Source organism: Cucumis melo, chromosome 10 (assembly GCF_025177605.1).
Source record: "Cucumis melo cultivar AY chromosome 10, USDA_Cmelo_AY_1.0, whole genome shotgun sequence".
Lineage (NCBI taxonomy): Eukaryota > Viridiplantae > Streptophyta > Magnoliopsida > Cucurbitales > Cucurbitaceae > Cucumis > Cucumis melo.
The window spans coordinates 10,095,782-10,117,682 of NC_066866.1; the positions used below are offsets into that span (position 1 = coordinate 10,095,782).

At 36.1% G+C, this 21,901-nt stretch overlaps 1 protein-coding gene across 6 annotated transcripts; it reads right to left on the reverse strand.

Moving 5' to 3' along the window:
- Window positions 1-940: 940 nt before the first annotated feature.
- Window positions 941-20,725, reverse strand: LOC103502872 (lethal(2) giant larvae protein homolog SRO77). 6 transcript variants are annotated; one of them, XM_008466991.3, is made up of 25 exons: window positions 20,387-20,723; window positions 19,510-19,637; window positions 18,837-18,921; window positions 18,316-18,369; window positions 18,071-18,162; window positions 17,857-17,960; window positions 16,556-16,631; window positions 14,748-15,177; window positions 13,443-13,775; window positions 13,019-13,219; window positions 12,779-12,877; window positions 12,618-12,690; window positions 11,491-11,618; window positions 5,405-5,696; window positions 5,064-5,299; window positions 4,861-4,985; window positions 4,196-4,316; window positions 3,676-3,731; window positions 3,492-3,582; window positions 3,209-3,401; window positions 3,061-3,129; window positions 2,882-2,985; window positions 2,736-2,798; window positions 1,451-1,559; window positions 941-1,212 (listed from the first exon to the last, which is right to left on the reverse strand). In XM_008466991.3, exons 1-24 carry the CDS (start codon window positions 20,450-20,452, stop codon window positions 1,452-1,454), a joined length of 3,327 nt encoding a protein of 1,108 aa, XP_008465213.2. In that variant the 5' UTR covers window positions 20,453-20,723; the 3' UTR covers window positions 941-1,212; window position 1,451. The 6 variants fall into 6 exon arrangements, with proteins under 6 accessions (XP_008465213.2, XP_050947433.1, XP_008465214.2 ...); XM_051091476.1 differs by having other exon boundaries at window positions 13,019-13,189; window positions 20,387-20,722; XM_008466992.3 differs by having other exon boundaries at window positions 941-1,559; window positions 13,019-13,189; window positions 20,387-20,725.
- Between the last annotated feature and the right edge of the window lie 1,176 nt (window positions 20,726-21,901).

Sequence of the window (21,901 nt, forward strand, 5' to 3'; positions counted from 1 at the left end):
TAAAATAAATAGTGGCTCAAAATATCAATAAACCAACATAAATATATAAGTAAAAATAGCTCAAAGTTCTATCCTTATTTATTATATTGAAATAAATACATAATTTAGGCAAGTTAGTTGTTTTTTTTTTCTTTGGTCAATATGACTTTCTATATATATATATATATATATATATATATATATTTTACACGTTTTGCAATTAGATTCACATAGATTTATTTTATTTTTGCCTTTTGCTTTATTTGGGTTTTCTTTTGAAAGAAAGTTGGACGGTGTACTGTTTATTGAGGAGGTATGAAATACTCGAAATTCCTCTCAATGAAAGATATTTGAAGGGATTTGAGAGGGCTAGGCTTGGATTAATTTTAATTTTTTTAACTTCAACATTTGAAATGAAGATTTAAATTTATGAGTTTTGGCTGAGAATATCATTACGAATTTACCTTGTCATGACCTATGAATATTGATTTTCTCACTTAAATAATAAAAATAAGTTTTAATCGTGTTTTTTTCTATCTTGTTTTAATTTTCAAATTCTCTCCTGTTGTATTTGGTCATTACAGTTCTTTTAGGATAATTACTTAAGTCATTTTGAAAAAGAACAAAGTAAGAAAAAATGTCTATTTCAAAGTTGTTTGAAATACATTCTTAAGTCTTTTACCATGTAAGTCATTTTGAAAAAAAAAAAGTTTAAAAACTACTTCAAATAGTTTTTGAAATATATTCTAAACAATTTTTATATATAAAAAAAGTTCCAATAACAATAAAAATTTTTAAAAAATTATTTCCTTTTTAAGTTAATCCAAAATAACACTTAGTTCCAAAATTTTTAAAATAACAATTTTGTTCTCATGATTTTTCTTTTTGCCACTAAAATTCTACTCGAGATCTTACATATAGAACAATCTGTGCAACATTATCACCCAAACAATCTCAAAGATTATGTAAAAGTAAAATGTATATTTTCATTAATACTCAAAAAGTATAATACAGATTTGGTTTCATACAAACTCAAAGATAATTAATTACATTATATATCCAACTGGAAGGGGAACAAGCCTACCTTTCTTATCCCTTTTTTTTCCATCCTATAATTCAGATGTTTGTTTACCCACGAATGAATGACAATGCTTCTATATGTTCCAAAGTAAAAAGAATCCTCATGTCGAAGACCTTTGTTAATATTGGATCTGCACCCATCTTCATGCATCTCTTCAATCACAAAGGAAAGAAAAATATAAAAGAAAAAATATATCGAAAAGAAAAAGTTCGCCACGTGACACTTGTGATTAGATACTTGAAATAAGTTTGTAAAGAAATAGGTATAGTTTGAGATGCACAAATGAAGATGCCACGGAGCAAATGTGAAACTTTAGTGGAACCCTTTTCGACAGATTATAGACTTGTCATTCCTGAGAATGGACCAAGCTAAGTCCCAAATCCCTGTTACCTCACAGTTGCCACCATTTACGATTTTCCATTCTCTTGGCCAGTTCTTTGGCCATATCTGCAAAGTTCTCAGCTCCATTCTTCAGCTCTTCAGTTCGGTCGCTGAGTTTCTGGTGTCAATTGAACAAGAAAAGTAAGATTGTACGGCAGGTTCTTTAGTGACTTTACAGATATTATTGTTTTCGAAGATATCAATGACATATTCATATAGAATCGGAACAACTAGATTGATATTGAAATATAAAAGATAAACAATTACGAGATAATCAAGTAATTTGAGGTACTTGGACCTTTCTTTTAGTCCCACTTGAGCATCTCACTCATGCCTAAGCCAAGCTAAACTAGTGTGTGCTTTCATCCAAAGAGCATCTCACTCATGCCTAAGCCAAGCTAAACTAGTGTGTGCTTTCATCCTTTCCTGATCCCTCTATTTTTAATAAAGCACGACAATTTTGTTAACACAACTGATTACAAATATATCTTCAATACTCGAATGATATTTCTAATTTCATCCAAATAAGCACTTATGACATAGAGCCTCCCCTCTCGAGATACCATTCAAGCCTAAATCAGCTAACAATTGAGACTACCTTCGTCCTTTTCCAATCCCAATATTTATAACTCTCCAGACAAACTCATTGGCCAATTTATAGAAAAATGTTCCCCAATTCTTAATACTTTAGTAACATTCCTAATTTCATCCTAATTACATTTCTATCAAAGAAAAGTGTTCCAGGGCAACCGTAATTTAGCTTTTTGTCTTCTTCTTTTTATTTCATAAACTCGTGTACCTTTTCCCCAAAATAATTCATATGATATTCTGAATGCCTAGTATTCCTCACTAACTGAATAATAGACTATCTCATTTATGGTTTTGAGTCTTCTGACAAGTCCAACAGCATCATAGTTAGCAGAAACAACAAAGGTGAATCTAGATATGGTTTTTTTAGTTCAACGGTGGGGGATTGGTGATTATCCTAACGAATTTTGCTGTTGGATATGGCTGCAAACCTACATTAAGTTGTTTCAGGAATCCAAAGTAGAGAACAATCGTGGAGCAAAATGCAGTAGTTTTCTATAAGAATCTAAATTTTTTGAAGTTAGGCTTCGTATTTTGATATTTCCCTATTTGAAAGTTTACGCCAAACAGTTAAGAACTGATATATCACTCAATTCAACAGTATTTTGTGACATTCATGTCTCATGAGCAACCAAAACCAATTACGTGAATTGAAAGATGCAAAATAGAATAAGGCGTTATATATATATATATATATAAAACATACATCAAGCTTTTGCTGCCGTTCTAATAGCTTATTCCTGGCTTCTTCAGCTGCCGCTGAAGCACTCTGAAAAGACTTTTAGCAATCAGAGAACATTCACGATTAAGTAGAGAAAGGTAAAAACAATTCCAAATCATCATAACTAATACCCCAACTTTTCTGTACTTCGCCTTAATTTCTTCAGCTGTCCTCATCTTAGGTTGTGAGTCAGTACTAGCACCTTCAAATAACTTTTCCTTCTCTGATCTCTTGCCTTCATTAATGTCGAAATTTAAGTGTAAAATGTAACAGAAATCAAGAACTGCCGGCAGATGAGAGTAAACAGTACCTTCGTTTTCATTCTTGATTGCCTTAGGTGAAAACCGCACAACTAAGGGTTCATCAATATTAATATCATCTGCATCAGAAAGCAATTTAAATTCAGAAATTGAACATAAAGGTACTAAAGGAGTACAATGAAAGCGCAAGTAGAGTACCTATATCAAGCTCGACAATGTCTTGCCCATCAATCACTCCTTTGGAGGGCTTTAAAAATGGAGGATATGAGTACAAACTTTCCAGGTGCGCACCATTCAGTTTACAAAGACAAAAAGGATCCACAACGTTTTCCACTTTACCACCCTTAAATCCCTTGACAACACTATCAAAAATCCCAGAAGAAGTAGCATTCTTGGACAGTAGAAACGAAACAAAAATCAGACTTCCCTACAGAAAAATTTTAAAAACATTGAAAAATGGCCAGAAAGTAGAGTAGATTACATGTTTGTTCTGGCTTGGATAAAAGTTGTCCGAGACCTCTGCAGCAGCTGCAAGGACTTTATCATGGAGGCAAGACAAAGACTCGGGAATCCTAAAAATAACATAATCTGTGAGATTAAAAGCTTGAAAGGAAGAAGACACATTAGTCCCCACATAATACACAATATAATATTGGGAGAAAAACCTGAAAGCGTTTTCGTAGATCAATAGAGACACAACCGCAAACTCAGTCCCATTTAACTGTAAATTCAAATCATAATAGAAAGAAGTAAATGTAAATCAATCATGATACCAAGCTATCAAACTTATATTAAATTAGTCAGCATCACCATTGCTTGATAGTTATACAGACCAAAATGATAAAAAAGATGCAGACAAATTGTGTGATGCATCTGGAAGTATCACAAGTAAGAAGATTAAGGAAATCAAGGGGGTCAAAATTATAGTATTTGTTTCTATTAAATCATTTCATAATGACAAATTTTTCTACATCTGTTTTTCTTTGTTGCTAGATTTTTTCTTCCATGTTTGTTTTCACAAATTAAAAAAATGAAATTTTGTTTGAATAATATCCTGTTATATTTTTAGCATTTTTGAAGTTGAAAACAACAAAAGTGTACGCAATTGTTTGACAATTATTCTGTATCCATGCTTTTTGAGAAAATAAAGAAATTCAAAAACTTATTTATCAGGGGAGAGAGAACCAGCATGAGTTGCCCATCATCAGAAGAACAGACTGTTTTGTCCATGTTCGTCTTGAAGTTCCACCGTAGAATCGACGCCAAGGAACTTTCCCACAGCACCTCCTCAAGATTTTGGAAGGATCTGTTTAAAGATGGAAGCAACTTGCAGTTAAATATTAATACAACCAACGTATTATTGCTTGAGCTAAAATAGCATGGTCAATGGAAAAGTAAACACGTGCAACTAGGAAATACATCACTTGGTTTGATGAAAAGATTATTGCTAGTAATTCAAAATGGATTGAAAACAAAAACTGTTTCAATTTGAAACATTGGTAACGGCTTTCACATCCACAAAGTGAAGCAACTTGCTAGATGAAATGGTGCTATACATGAAGTTCTAAGAGGTCAAACTACTTCAACAGGTACTTTCTCGAAGGAGAAGCTAAAACTCTATGGACAACAGTGTGGTAGCTATCTGTGGAACAGAAATCTCCATGGACACCTCCACTCCATACATTTTGGAAAGCCTAAAATTTTGAATGAACTATTGAGTTTGTAATGGCCCATTCTTCGCCTTATAGCTATAGTTTAAACCTCTCAAATATTCTTCGATATAATTTCTGAATAAAACAAATTTTGATTCTTAGAAATTGGCATAAAAGAAAGCACATTCAGAACTTCACCTGATTTCAATCATACCATTTTGGTAAAGAACTGCCAAGCCAGAGACTTTACCGTCCTTCTTTAACAGTGTAGTCCAACAGCATGGTCTTGTAAGATTCACTTTCCGTATAAATTTATTCTCACCCTAAAATAAGGATGCTCAACATATTAGCAAAGACATATTACAAAAATGAAGGAAGCACGGTGAAAACACTAGAGGCACCTTATTCGTAAGCTTCAAGGGGTACAGGTATAGTGCTGTCTCACAGCAAAGCAAAATGAACAAGTTAGCAACTGTTAACTCTGCATTCACCATTCCACTTGAGGTCTCGGCTCCAACTTCGTGCAATGTACTTCCAGAGTGGGCATTGGCAGGTAAAGAACTGCTTTCTCCACTGATTCTTGGTGTGCTAGGTGCATGAGTTCCACCGAACGCTTCAGGCAATAAGTAATCACCATCTGAGCAAAAATTTAAACGTTGACAAACAATTCTAAAAGTAGCCAGAGAAAGTAAATGAAAAGAAACAGAACTATTTTGTTTTGTTTTTCTAATGAAACACATACCAATAAGATACATGGATATTGAAGTCAACTCCTTTGCATTTGTTGATTGGAAGCTGATGAGTTCACCGTTAGAACTATCGAGGACAGCTAAATCTGATTTCTTAGTCATTACGAGCAACATTCCCTTTATGGGAGGATGGGCAGTTTTAGGTGTAGACTCCTCAGAACTAACCTCCAAGTGATTTGTCTCTGGAAATACTTTGATAGCCAGAGATATGACCGGAGATCTTGAGTTGGACACGTCATTTGTCAGATATAGCAGTGACAATGTGTTAGCATCAATCACTGCAACCTGTCATAAAAATTCACAAGAGTAAGCATATACAATGTGTTTGATAGGAATTCGTTTTGTTTATCAACAATTTTGGCAAAGGTAGGGAGGATTAGAGACCATGTGAGTCTCACAAAAACTTACATTGCTCTGCAACCTAACTAACAATATTCGATGGAGCCCACAAAATCAATCAAACATACGCCCCTAAATAATAGGCAAAATCACACCGACGCACTCCCTTACATATTACATGGCCCTCCATTTTTCGCTTCCTACGTGCATAAAACTTCATGGTTTGGAATCCAATTAGCTTATGCTTGAGAATTGTCAAAGCACCAGAACAGAAACGGTTAGAATTAGCAGGACTTTACTCTTAGAGTATTTTTGGAAAGAATAATATAGAAGATTTTATTTTCTAAATCTTTTCCTTACTCCTATTATATTCTATTTATTCTCTCCCTTTGTACTATTATATTTATTCATAAGAAAAATAATAAAAACTAAAGTATCGTGATTTTTCTTCGGGATCTCAGGTTTCCACGTAAGCCTCCTGTTGGTGTTAATTACTTTCAATATGGTATCAGAGAAAAGCAATAACGAAACCCTAGAAACTAACCTAGGAGAAACCTAGATCGAAATTGAACCCGTCACTGTCGCCACCATGGACGCCGCCATGGAGAAACTGCTCCAAAACCTACAGAAACCGCCGATCTACCCAACGGGAGTAGTTTCGCAGCCATACGCGCTGCCGCCTGACCAGAAACTGACTCACACGCCGCTCCTATCTAACGCGTGGGCCCACGCGCCGCTCTTGTTCGACACGTGGGCCCACGCGCTGATGCTTTTCATCTCACCACCCAGCCCATTCCCCTCTACGCGCCATCGGATGTCCAACCGTCATACCCTTCCGGCCATCCGCATTCTCACGCACTGCTTATGCACTTCGGATAGTAACCCTCAACTGTAAATCTGTCAAATTTGTACGATAAGCATCCGATGTATGTTGACTCTTTACAGCAACAGTTGTTTTCTGGTAATGGGATTGATCAACCCCAGAACAGATCGGACATTGAAGTGGGCGAGTCTTCGACGCATTCAAAACCAACCGAGTTGCCGATGTATTCCAAGAACCCGGTAACTTCGTTCCCTAATTTATTGTCAAATTATATAATTGGCTCTTTGAGTTCGTTTACAAGGAACTTTTTAGGTGAAAAATTAAATGGGCAAAATTATTTCTCTTGGTCCAATCAATAAAGATATTCCTCGAAGGTCGCCACCAGTTTGGCTTCTTAATTGGAGATACTGTACGTCATCCACCAGGAAACACCTTGGAATGACTCTAGAAAGGGGAAGACTCACTTATTCAGTCCATGCTGATTAATAGTATGGAACCACAAATCGGCAAGCCTCTACTATATGCAGCCACAGCAAAAGATTTGTGGGATACAACTCAGACCCTTTACTCGCAACGACACAATGCCTCTCGATTGTATACACTGCGAAAACAGGTCCATAATTGCAAACAAGGGACCCTGGACGTGACTACCTATTTTAACAAGCTCTCTCTCCTCTGGCAAGAGATGGATTTGTATAGAGAGATAGTTTGGGACACACCAAATGACGATACACAATATGCTAAACTTGAAGAGGCTGACCGTGTTTATGACTTCCTTGCAGAACTTAATCTCATATTTGATACTGTTTGTGGCCATATACTCGAACAAAGACCTCTTCCCTCCCTAATGGAAGTGTGTTTTGAAGTCCGCCTGGAAGAGGATCGCACTATTGCCATGGGTGTACTGACTATGCCTACCATTGACTCCGCTGCCTTTAGCACTCGGACCTCAAATCATGATAGTGACAAGAATAATGGGAAGTCAATCCCTATGTGTGAGCACTGCAAGAAACAATGGCATACACCAAGGATCAGTATTGGAAACTCCACGGTTGTCCCCTAGGAGGTAAGAAACGGTCCTCCAACGAAAAGCAGAACTCAGGACTTGCCTACATTAGTGAGACTACCCTGCCAGTACTTCTCAATCAACTGGTCCTATTGCAAGCCAGACCAAGACTTCGACTCTAGGTGCCATTGCTCAGTCAAGTATGCCTCAGTCCTTTGGGCTTATTAGCGTTGATGGGAAGAATCCCTAGATCTTAGACTCAGGGGCTACAAATCACTTGATAGGTTCTTTGGAACACTTTATCTCGAATGCCCCATGTGCCGGTAATGAAAAAATTGGAATAGCCAACGACTCTCTAGCTTCGATTGTTGGCAAAGGACAAATAGTTCCCTTTGACGGTTTTGCTCTCCAGGATGTTTTGCATGTCCCTAAACTGTCTTACAATTTGTTATCTATAAGCAAGATCACTCGTGAGTTACATTGTAAAGCTATCTTCTTACCTAAATCTGTTTATTTTCAAAACATGAGCTTGGGGAGGACAATTGGCATTGCCCGACATAGCAGGGACTTTACATCCTTGATGATGATACCTCCTGTAGTAGTTTTTCTAGGGTTAGTTTACTGTTGTCCTACTTTAGCACTTTTGAACAAGATTGTATGCTATGGCATTTTCGACTGGGCCACCCAAACTTTACATATATGCGATATTTATTTCCCCACCTTTTTTCTAAACTTGATGTCTCTTCTCTATCTTGTGATGTGTGTATCCAGGCTAAACAACATCAGGTCTCTTTTCCCTCACAACCATATAAACCTACACAACCGTTTACCCTCATCCATAGTGACGTTTGGCGTCCTTCCAAGGTCACCACCTCATCAGGAAAGCGGTGGTTTGTAACTTTCATCGATGACCATACCCATCTTACCTGGGTTTACCTTATCACGGATAAATCCGAGGTTTCATCCATTTTCCAAAACTTCTATCATACTATTGAAACACAATTCCATACAAAAATTGCAATTCTTCGGAGTGATAATGGTCGGGAATTTCAAAACCATAACCTTGGTGAATTTCTAGCCTCCAAGGGGATTGTTCACCAAACCTCGTGTGCCTACACTCCTCAACAAAATGGAGTGGCTGAACGAAAAAACCTTCACCTTGTGGAAGTAGCATGTTCCCTTATACTTTCCACTTCCCTTCCATCATACCTGTGAGGAGATGCTATTCTTACAGCCGCTCACTTAATCAATAGAATGCCTTCTTGTATCCTCCACCTTTAGACTCTCTTAGATTGTCTTAAGGAGTCTTACCCCTCTACTCGTCTTGTTTCTGAGGTTTCTCTTCGTGTGTTTGGGTGTACCGCTTATGTCCATAATTTTGGCCCTAATCAAACCAAATTTACCCATCGGGCTCAGACTTGTGTGTTTGTTGGGTATCCCTTCACCAGCACGGTTATAAATGTTTTCACCCGCCGTCCAGGAAATACTTTGTCACTATGGTGTTACTTTCTGTGAGAATCGACCCTACTTTCCCGTTAGCCATCTTCAGGGGGAGAGTGTGAGTGAAGAGTCTAACAGCACCTTTGAATTTATTGAACCTACTCCTAGTACCGTATTTGACGTTGATCCTCATCCCATAATCCTACCCACAAACCAAGTTCCCTGGAAAACATGTTACAGGAGGAATCTCAGAAAGGAAGTTGGGTCTCCTACTAGTCAACCACTGGCTCCAGTCCAAGACTTCGAACCTCCTCGAGACCAAGGTATGGAAAACCCTACAGAACCTTGTACTAATAATATGATGAGTGAGAATGACAGGTCTGATGTTGTTCTTGAAAATGTGGAAGAAAAGAACCATGGTGATGAGACTAAGGTTAGAATAAAAACCAGTAATAATGAAGTTGAACAGGGTCATACAAGGAAACTTGATGAGTATGATTCCTCCCTTGACATTCCCATTGCTTTGAGAAAAGGTACCAGGTCCTGCACGAAACATCCCATTTGCAACTATGTTTCCTATGATAATCTCTCTCCACAGTTTAGAGCTTTTACAGCAAGCCTTGACTCTATCATAATACAGAAAAATATCTACATTGCTCTAGAGTGTCCGAAATGGAAAAATGTTGTTATGGAAGAGATGAAGGCTCTTGAAAAGAATAGAACTTGGGAGATCTGTGCTCTACCCAAGGAACATAAAACTGTAGGATGTAAATGGGTGTTCTCTCTCAAATACAAAGCAGATGGTACGCTTGATAGACACAAGACAAGGTTAGTTGCAAAGGGATTTACTTAGACCTATGATATTGACTCTTCATAAACTTTTTCTCCAGTTGCTAAGTTGAATACCGTTAGTCCTGCTATCTGTTGCTAGGAACAAAGATTGGCCTCTCTATACCAGCTGGATGTTAAGAATACTTTTTTGAATGGAGACTTTGTGGAGGAAGTCTACATGAGCCCCGACAGAATTTGAAGCCCAATTTGGTCAGCAGGTGTGTAAACTCCAGAAATCCCTATTTGGTCTGAAATAGTCTCCGAGAGCATGGTTTGACAGATTCACTACCTTTTCAAGTCCCAAGGGTACAGTCAGGGGCACTCTGACCATACTTTATTTACAAAGGTTTCCAAGACATGGAAGATTGTTGTTCTAATAGTTTATATGGATGACATTGTTTTGACTGAAGATGATCAAACAGAAATCAGTCAACTAAAGCAGAGAATGAGTGATGAATTTGAAATCAAGGATTTGAGAAATCTGAAATATTTCCTTGGAATGGTGGCTAGATCTAAAGAAGGTATCTTCGTGTCTCAGAGAAAATACACCATTGATTTGCTAACCGAGACAGGTATGTTGGGATGTCGTCCTGCTGATACTCCTATTGAATTCAACTGTAAACTAGGAAACTCTGATGATCAAGTTCCAGTTGATAAAGAACAATATCAGCGCCTTGTAGGTAAATTAATTTACTTATCCCATACACGTCCTGATATTTCTTTTGCTGTGAGTGTTGTCAGCCAGTTTATGCAGGCTCCCTATGAGAAACATATGGAAGCTGTTAACAAAATTCTGAGATACTTGAAAAATACAACTGGTAAAGGGTTGATATTTAGAAAAACAAATAGAAAGACCATTGAGGCATATACTGACTCGGATTGGGCAGGATCTGTTGTTGATAGAAAGTCTACCTCCAGTTATTGTACTTTTGTTTGGGGCAATCTTGTAACTTAGAGGAGTAAGAAGCAAAGTGTTGTGGCCAGGAGCAGCGCTGAGGCTGAATGCAGAGCTATGAGTTTGGGAATATGTGAGGAAATTTGGCTCCAGAAAGTCTTGTCAGATCTTCATCAAGAATGTGAGACACCGTTGAAGGTTTTTTGTGATAATAAAACCGCTATTAGTATTGCTAACAACCCAGTTCGACATGATAGAACTAAACATGTTGAGATTGATCGGCATTTCATCAAAGAAAGACTTGACAGTGGAAGCATACGGATTCCGTACATTCCTTCGAGCCAACAGGTTGCTGATGTTCTCACCAAGGGGCTTCTCAGACCACACATCGACCTTTGTGTTAGCAAGTTGGGACTCATTAATATTTACGTCCCAACTTGAGGGGGAGTGTTAGAATTAGTAGGGTTTTACCCTTAGAGTATTTTTGGAAAGAATAATATAGAAGATTTTATTTTCTAAATCTTTTCCTCTCTTACTCCTATTGTATTCTATTTATTCTCTCTCTTTGTACCTATTGTATTTACTCATAAGAAAATAATAAAAACTAAAGTATCGTGGTTTTTCTCTTAGTTCTCGGGTTTCAACATAAGCCTCGTGTTGGTGTTAATTGCTTTCAATAGAAACAATGATAGATCAACAAACTTTTGACACTAACAAATAAACATCATGTGCACGATAAACTCACCTGTCCAGATTCAAATCCAACGGCAAGTGTGGCTCCACGGTTCTCAAAACTTAGATAGCTAACAGAAGAATTTATGACAGAAAACACAGCTGCACATTGAATTCCTTCTCCTCTATGCATGTAATGAACTACAAGCAAGTTAGAAGTAAAATATATACATATTGCTGATAGAAATACAGTACTAATATATGTGTCATGCTACTTTGGTAGAAAGGAAATACAAAAGTTCTAGGCCCCACTGTCTCCTACTTACACTCAACAATCAAGGGCAGCCTTCATTCACTTAGTTGTATCTTTTATGCCTAATCTAGTAATCTTACTAACAAATACGTGGGCGGACTCCCACAGTCTCACACTGAAGCCTGCCACCATTATTAATAATTAACTCTAATTTATTTATTTAGAGTAGGTCTTTGTTCTTCTGAACTATTTGGTACAATCAAAATGGATGCATATTCATGGAAACTACAGTTTCTGGGTGTGGTTCCACTAAAGTCCACTACCGTTATTCACAATGAACTTTCATTTATTTATTTCGCGTAGGCTTTTGGTCCTCTGGATTCTTTAATGTGATCAGAATGGATGCATATTCAAAGAAACTTCAACGGAGGTGAGGGTGGGGGCGATGGGGGGACTCCCTCACCAGAAGCCTGCTCCTTCATGATGATTTTAAATTTTTATTTAGGTGGGGCTTTTGCTCTTCTAGACTTCTTGATTTGATCGACATGGATGCATATTCCACAAAACTGGTTCTATCTAGAGGGGGTTTTCTAGATTTGATTACTTTTAATGCCCTTCATTAGTGAAATGGAAGCCCTATTTTCACAATCAGTCTTCCTTCTTTAATTGTAATTCATCTTTTAGGTGTTTGGGAGCTTTTAACTCTGTCTATCAAATTGTTTCTTATTCCAAAAAAAAAAAAAAAGGAGAGAGAGAAATGTTTTAAAGGTAATACACTAACTAGCCTTTATTAGCCATTTTCTTCTAATCCACAATACATTGTAGGACTTAATTCTCTGATCGACACCTTATGACGGCTGTGTTCCTCTCAGTACGTAAGGATATCACTGAAGATAACCGTAGAAAAGTATGGTCAACAATTTAGGGAATTTTACGTATGAAGATACCTTCATTTTTAGTCTCTGTCACATAGTGTAAGCTTGCCCCTTCTGAGCTCCCAACTAGTTTGTAAAGACGAACCTACAAACTCCCAAATGTAGATATAGTGAACTAATCATTTATTTCAACTCTCTTAAAAGAAGAGACTTAAAAGAATAAATAACATTACCAGACCACATTCATTGCCCACAGCAACGTTAAGAGTGACCGAGCAAAAGTCCAAAGCTGATATCGATGCACTTAAACCAGCAATATTTAATCCTATTACCTGTACATGAAACATGCCATATTCAAAGGTGCTATATTGATGGAACTCATGGGTTTGCTCATAACCTAACATAAACGAAAGAGCCATCTGCAGAATATAATATAATTGGAACTTCAAAAGAACATAGCATGAAATACAAACCTCAGGCTCTAAATAGAGAATAGGTGAAAAGGATGGATATGTTGCATCCCATATTCGGACTGAACCATCTTGGTAACCAGCTATAAAAACTCTCTCAACCTGATAATCTCCAGCATCACGGAGTTGACATGGTATACCACCAGTCAAAGGCCATTTTGTATCCCCTGGAACCTGAGTATGATGTTTGGCTGTAGTGACAATCTAAAGGAAAAGGAACATTGTATCACACTGACGTGCACAATGTTTTGCAGTTGACATGATTGAACAACTCAAACCATATTATTTAATTCTATCTGAATAAATAAACAACATTATTATTCTAAGATAAAACTCTCTCAACCTAATAATTCTATCTTTTTTTAAAAAGAAAAATTTCCCACTATTATTAAATTAGGTTGTCTAATAATAATGAAAGATAGAGTACCTCATCCAGAGCCCGGAAGACCTTTCCCTCTCTGTGAATGAAACCCAACTTAGCAACCGTCGCGCATGGTTCAATATTGGGTATCACTGTCGGATATTGCACGCCAGCAGCAGAAGATAATTTCTCTTGTTGAGACATTAAGCCAGACAAGTAAGCATTATCATAAACATGCAACTGTCCAGGATTTGCCAGTACAAATAGAGAAATGCCTCTTTTTGTTTCACCAACGTTAGGTGATAAAACAATATCCGCAAAAGAACCATTAAGTGTAAGGTCAAGGCGTCCAATGCATTTCAAGCTTTTTAGTCCAGAAGACCAATCAAGGCTCAGAATCTGCAACAAGAGAACAATCATATTATGAATATGAAGCAATACATAGTTACAAAACAAAGTAAAGTTAGACAAAAATATGCAAGGATAAATGAAGAAACAAACTATAATTTTCCTTATATTAATTATAGAACTCAAGTTAGTGAGAAGCTGAAGAATATGTTCGTTTTATATTACATTCTACGGAAGCACTAATTTGTGTAAAAGCTTTTAGAGTGCTCCTGTGTTTTGCATTATAATGCCCCAACAAGTGATTGTGGGGCCTTCAAGATTTCCAAAACCTCACAAAGTAGTCCAAATTTCCATCAGTAACATACATAACAGTCACCCAAAACATACAGACACATACACAAGTTCAATCATAGCAAGTCATATCATCTAAAAGAAGCTTATAGTGCATATTGAAAGATTCCTAGACTAAGTCGTTCATGTCTTCTAACATAGCTTCACTTGCAAGTCTTGTTTACAATTTTCTATGCAATATTTTTAATCGTTACCTTTCCAATACAAAGTTGATAATTAGAATACACAATCAAATAGGAAACACAAAAAGGGTGGCCCCACAAAGCTACGTTTATATGTACAACCCCACAATTAATTTACCATCCAACGATTATAAGTTTTATAACAAACTTGAAGCATCTCCTTTCCACCTTTTTAAGATCATGTTTGGGAGTAATTATAAAAAAGTTAAAATCATTTTTGTCATTTTCAAAACCACTTTTCAACATCCTTTTAATTAGCCAAACCAATTTTGATGATATGAGAATTGCATTTAAAAGTGTAAAATTAAATATTAAATTAATTCTCAGTTATTAGATACATGTTTCGCTTTTGGCGTAAGATTTTAAATATGACAAAAGTGATTTTAACCCTTTTAAAATCATTCCCAAACATGTATTAGATGACATTGAAATAGAAACTATGCAATTATAATGGAAAGGTAGAAAGCCTAAAATTTAATGTGCATCATACGGTAAGCACTTCTGGAGATCCGATTTCATCACCACCATATACAAAAAGCGTTCCCTTGTGATTTTGCAACTCACTTGGACACCAACGCAAAATAATCACAGGTAGTCTTCTATTGCTTGATGATAGCTGAAGCTTGACAACATTATTACGAGATTGATTAACTTGCTGATCTTTGGAAGAGGTAACATTTGAAAAATTCCAAAATAAGATATCTCCATCAACATAACCAACAGCTAGGACTGACCCATCACCAGCTACCCAACAGAGAGAGCTTATTTCTTTCTCCAATTCAAGGTCCGTTACATCTGTTGAGGGATTAGTCATGTTACCCTCCGTCAATTCAAGGTCCTTGTGACCTCTAACTATTACAGCTCGATCTTCAGAGGCATCCCAGAGAACAAGTAAGCCATTTTCATAAGCAATCAGCACTCTGTAAAAGATGACATGCCATTAATTTTACGTAGAACAAAATAAGATTTATCAACATAAGATTTACCTTACATATAGTGTCAATTCTTTGTTGTACAAATACTTTCCATCACTCACTCTCTTATCTCAGATTCTCAGCCGTACCTTCTCACTCTGATGGAAGCAGAGATGCATCTTTACTCAGTTAAGTAGTTAGACATTACTATCGCTTTAATGTATTAGGGAAACCAATAGGAACTCCTTGGTAATAAATTATAAAAGTATAGGATAATGTTTTATGAGATTTAACTAAGAAAGCACATGTGCAGAATCATAATCTGATCTCTCTCATGTTATTGTAAGAGATTCAGCTCCATTCCCTCGTTTTTTGTTCATTGTTTTATCTATACACACTTCTTATAGTTTCAGTAAAAAAGTAAGCACGCCACTGAAGTCCATTACAGGGGGAGTATAATAAAAAGACTCAGGAGGTGCATGTTAGGTCCCAACCCAGATAGTAACAAACAATTGAGATTTTAGAAGTGAGACCCTAATCAAACATTCAAGAAGTTTGTTGCTCACCCAGTGGCTTCCCGCAAGGACCAAAACTACCCCCTACTCCCATTGGCTCATCCATGTATGCCAACATAAACTGGCAAACTTAGCAATAACTGGTATGTCCTTCCCTTGAGGTTGGAGATTTAAATCCCCATATCCCGCAGGTTCTGTACTAATAAAAATAAAATAAAATAACAACTTTAGCTATATCTACAACCTATTCCCAACATATCCCCCCCCCCCCCCCCCCCCCCCCACAGCCACACACACGCACACTATAAAGTCTCTCCAAGGATCATTCAAGAGGTTTGATGCTTCCATTGGCATCCTGGAGAGACCAAACTACCTCCTTCTTCCATAGACACGTCCATGTATGCCAACATAAACTAACAAACTTAGTCAAATGTAGGAGAAAGGCAACCTCACACTGAAAAGTTTCTAGAAACTACATGAAAAAGAAAAAAAGAAAGAGAGAGAGGAGGAGAAGGGGAAAATCTCAGTGTGCACTTCCGAGCTCCAGCCTCAGTAAACTAGATGAATAAGAAAAACTTAATTGGAAGTGTCAGAGAAGCTCTTATCACTCTTTGGGTTTAAAACTTATGACAAGGAAAAGGTATCGATTTTGAGATCAGACAGAGAATGGAACAATACAGTTTACTACCGAAGTGCTTCCAAGCACTATGTGACTCTTTTAGTTTTTCAAACTATAAAGTATCTTCACAAAATCATCCTATACTCAGACAACAAGCCAATAAATTACTTCACTGTATCAGGAGAAAAATTAGGTAAAGGCATAATTCTTAAAACAGGAAAACAGGAGGAAAGTTAAAGTATTTCCTTGCCTATTTCCAAGAGAACAAGGTTGAAGGAGAACACCGACAACTGAAGTTTGATCAGGCAGTTCCACACCAATTACCTCTGAAAAATTAAACGTATAATACATATTAGTATAATCAATAAATAATGCAGGACTACTTATCTCAGCCTTATTTACAATGACAAAAATCAGAGAAGAAAAAAAAAATTAAGGAGAAATAAATTGAGTATTTTGACTGGCTCAAGTTAGAAGTTATTTCTCCTATAATGCACATGATTGAAATGGTTCAAGATTATTGAGCCTGACAGCATTAAATAATGAAGGCTAAGCATAGCAGTTAGTATCAAAAAAATGAAAACATTCCTACCAAATCATAATATTCATGTGAATTTCCAATAATATACACGAACTTCTAATAGATTTTTTTTAAATCCTAAATAGCAAGTCTTAAACTTGGTAAAATCATCCATTAAGCATTCAATAATAAGTTTACTTATCATTACTAAGAAACTGTTCACAGCATAATCTATGTAATCCAAGTGAATTGACCAGGTGAAAGCAACTTCTATTTCACTTAAGCTGCAAACATCACTTGCTACTTTATATTATTATCAGTTTATTTGTAAAGCTAATAAGATGAGGTGTGGAGTTATCAGATTAAAAGATAATCACATAACTATTATTGCGAAGCACATCAAAGGTAAATGCTAGAGCAAAAAATCAAAGACAGAAAAAAATTCACGAACCATTCATTACATATTTCTCTTCAGCCACCTAAACCCTCTTTGATCAACTTTTAATTAATATTAATGCTATATATATTATCTATGAGGGTTCGAATAATAGATGAGGCATGGAGTTATCAGATTAAAAGATAACCACACAACTATTATTGCAAAGCACATCAAAGGTAAAAGATGAAAAAAAAAACATATGAACCATTCATTAATGTTCTTTCTCTTCAACCTCTTAAACCTTCTTTGATGCAGCTTTCTATTAATATTAATGTTATATATATTATCTATGAGTGTTCGAATTAGCTTACATGCAATTCAACTATTTTCTCGACAACTGCTTGACCCTACTGCATTTGATTGTCAAGGTAACTTGTAGTATATTAAATTCAAATAAGTAGCCACCAGCATTTGAGTTTATTTCCTCCACGTCTTTTACCATTTACCTCTGCTCTTATTGCTCACTTAAGATGCAATTTAGTATGTATGATGACAACCATGGTCAGAACTATGTATCTTAATTGTGTAGACAAGACAAGATCACATGAGATATTTAAGGATAGCTCTAATCCACATAAAGAGAAAGTATTACCAGATATGACATTTGCAGTAAGATAGTAGGGTAATTGTTTGATTTTTCTTTCTTCAGCATCAAACTTTAAGACAGCCACCATAGCATATTCACTTCCTACATACCTGAATATAATGACAGGTCACATTTCCATTTATTTTCAATTAGTAAGTTCAAAACAAAATAAAGAAGAATAATTTTTTAACAATGACAATAACGCATGCTGGTACAGTACATGTAGCAGGTGCCAAAAAGTACAGAGAATGCAGTTATATTGGACTCCCATTGTAAAGTAGAAACTAACTGCCTATGCTCCAGATCCCAAACCTATCATTACCAAAGACATTTGAGACAGTTCAGTAGCTGGTGGAAAAGAAACTATGGGGAAAAATGAATGAAACAAGCCTATTAGACAAATATAGTACAGAAACCCAATGCCTCTTTCTACTGATAGAAATTTAATAGTGTGAAGAGTCAAACCTGGATTTCATTATCGTTTGATATGCTTACTAGAAAACCTTGGTTGTGTAAGAACTGTAAAAAAGAACAAAAGAAAACATTATAACGATGATGTCAGATTATCAGCAATGTAAATGAGCTGTCATACTGTACATGGTAATAGGTAACATACTGAACATGGAAATTGCAAAATATCAAGATATTGTTTGATGTCTTTGTATGCAAAATTCAATCTAAAAGACTAATAATATGTCTCTTGTTCAGTAACTCCAAGGGAGCTGACATACAAAAGATGACAATTTCAAAGCCAACAGGACCTAAAGCAACCCATGAGCAGTCTGAATCACAGGAGTGCACTAAACAGGGAAGAAACATGCTATGTCATCCAACTATAAAAATTTATTTAAAGTTTCACAAACCGCATAGTACATGAATGATGCATCAAAACAAAGAAGAGATGAATGAGGTACAACAGGTCGGACAAATGCTTAAAGGCAGGGGGAAAGGATAGGCATTTTTTTTTCTAAACCGTAATTAGAGACCTCCAAATTTTTGAATGGCAATGATTTAGGACAAGTGAAAATAGCTTCAATGGTGTCACCACCAAGAACTTTTATTCTACCATCCCTGCAGCAAGAAAGACCAAAACATTTAAAACAAAAACAAAAACAGATTGAGAGAGGACCAAAATTTAAAATAGAAAGTAAAAGTTGACATATTTCCTTCCAGATAAAAAATGGTTGGAATTCAAAACCCTTACTCTTCAAATGCTAAAACACAGAACCATAAATCACTTCAAGCAACTCTCACTCTCAAGAATTTCAACAAATTGGAATTAATAAAAATCTTAATGTGGTTAGGTAAGTTGAAGATGCAAGTCCCTCACCTTCTCTCAAGACATTCTCCCACATTCTCCACAATAATTTGGAAGTAGATCAATGATAATGGAACACAATTTCTTAAGAAACACATAAAAATTATACAGAGAAAAAGTTCTGAAGTATCAAAATAGACAAAAATTGTAGTATTAAGCAGATAACTCTAAGCATAACATTATCAATAATAACTCGAAGCAAATAGAAAATAATCTAACCAACTCAAAGTGAACCAAAGATATGGGAACTGAGCACAGGAAGAAAATTAATGACCCTCAAGGCAACCAACAACCAACGATTAATGATGAATAATCTTCCAGAGGGTAGCAATCTAACTTACAGTGTTCCTACAGCTAAAAGACTTTGTATAGGGTCATAAGCAAGAATTGATGCAGTAGGCGGGATCCCATAGTGAAGAGTGACACGTGGGTCCAAATCAGTTCCAGTTAGTACTCCCTTCTTTGCACTCTGCCATCAAAAGAACATTAAGAGCTCGTTTGGATTGAATATAGCAAAAGGTGTTTTTTTATAAAAAAAAAAATCATTTTTATTCAAACACTTCGGATAAAAATTGTTTAAAAATAAACTTTGAATGTGTTTTAGAATCAATTGAGTAATTGATGAACACTCCAGTTTCTTTTAGAACAACAAATTTTCAAAATTAAACACTTAGAAAAGTTAAACCAATCACTCTCTAAGTCCACTACATCCATGGAAAAAGAATCAATACGTGCACCAAGTACAAGAAGATGATTATTTCAGAGCTGGACTGATTAGTCTATTAGAAAAGATAGATAGTGAAAGGGCACTTCATGGTGAAGATTCACGTATACTCAAAAACAAAAGTCAATTTGTTCGGTCCATGGTCAATATAGAATCAGAAATTTGATATTTTGGATAGTGAAACTATAGTGGTGATTGTAGGTTCAGAACAACATTAACTCAATTGGTAAATTAGAATATAACTCAAAAATCATATGCTAATTGCTAACCATCTAGGCATGTGCATAAACTAATTCCACTGAGCCCCAAATCATAAATTAATCAATCATTTCGTAACAAACAATGCAAAATGGAAATAACTTTTCCTCATGATTGCACCAAGTTCAAGCTGAATTCAAAGATACCCTTCAGCGATTGTTAAATTAAACAACTGAATGTGAAAAGCCAAAACGGGGGTGGGGAGGAAAATGCGAAGAACTTTGGAATTACTCTACCGGAGAAGGAGCTGACGATGATGGAGATTGTTGATCGACGGGTTTATGAAAGAATTTGGAAAACATGGCGGATTAACCAAAAAGAAGGCCTGCGTTGTGTTCTTTTTTGTGTTAATCTTCTACGAAATGTAACTTGATCCTTGTTGCTTGACCTCTTTTGGGTTTTGGGAATTGTTCAAACGAGGAATATTAGGCATGAGATGGAGAAACTAATTCTCATAAAAACATAGTGGAATTAGAAGGAGTTATTGGGGATCGTTGGAAAGTGGCCATGTAACAAAGCTTTGCTTGATCTCCCGGCAAAAAAATGTTATGACCCACAAACATAGCCGTCTCAAATCTAAATTGCCCGGTCCACCCTCATACCTTTCAACAACATTTTTCTTAATTAATTGAAAAAAAGAAAATGGAATTATTTAGAATTTAGAATTTTGAATTTTGAATTTTGAATTTTTTTTACTTAGTCGCACATTATCCAAAACAATGTGCTTTAGGCTTCACATTTTATAAATAGCACATTTTTTGAAAAATGCTTCTTCTCGAGTCGTCTCAAGATCGTCACCGAGATTTCAACATATTCGTTTGAAATTCAAAATAGAGGCTACTCTACAATTACGAAAATATACTTGTTTTAAAAGACCTTTCATCTACATATTTGCGAATCTAGGTGTTCATTCCGATCGAGTTATCAATTTCTTTGCTCTCAAAATCATTGAAATTCACTGATTCTCAAGTGCTCAAATCTATTTGGTGCATCCTTAAGCATCAATTTGTAGAGATATTCCACTTTGAATGATTTTGTCCTTCAGTCTGAGTTTTAAGTTTCCTTTGTTGCAAAATTGGAAATGGTTGGGCTATATTGTTGGATATTTTTGCATATTTGGTGTTTTTATTTCATGTAGGTTGGGTCATACCCCCCCTTCGTGCATCCTTATAGAATTAGAAGCTGGACAAAAGTGTAGCCACTAACTCGTCAAACTAAGATATTTTAGATATATTACCGGTGTTAGAAGCCAGGGATAAAACAAGTGTCTCATGACAAAAGAATAAATAAGATAGAGGCCAAGGATAAAACAAGTGTCATCACACCAACATGGTGTCAAGGGCCAAGAATAAAACAAGCGTCTCATGACAAAAAAATAAAATAGTTGGAGGCCAGAGATAAACAAGCATCATCATAGCAACATGGTGTCAAGAACCAGAGATAAAACAAGCGTTTTGTGACAAGAATAATTAAGCTGGAGGTCAGGGATAAAACAAGTGTTATCACAACAACATGGTGTCAAGGGTCAGGGATAAAACAAGCGCCTCATGACAAAAGAATAAATAAGCTGGAGGCCATAGATAAAAAAGCGTTGCAGTAACATGGTGTCAAGGACTAGGGATAAAATAAACGCCTCATGACAAAGAATAAATAAGCTGGAGGTCAGGGATAAAACAAGCGTCATAACAGCATCATGGTGTCAAGGGCCAGGGATAAACACAAGCGCCTCACGACAAAAGCATAAATAAGCT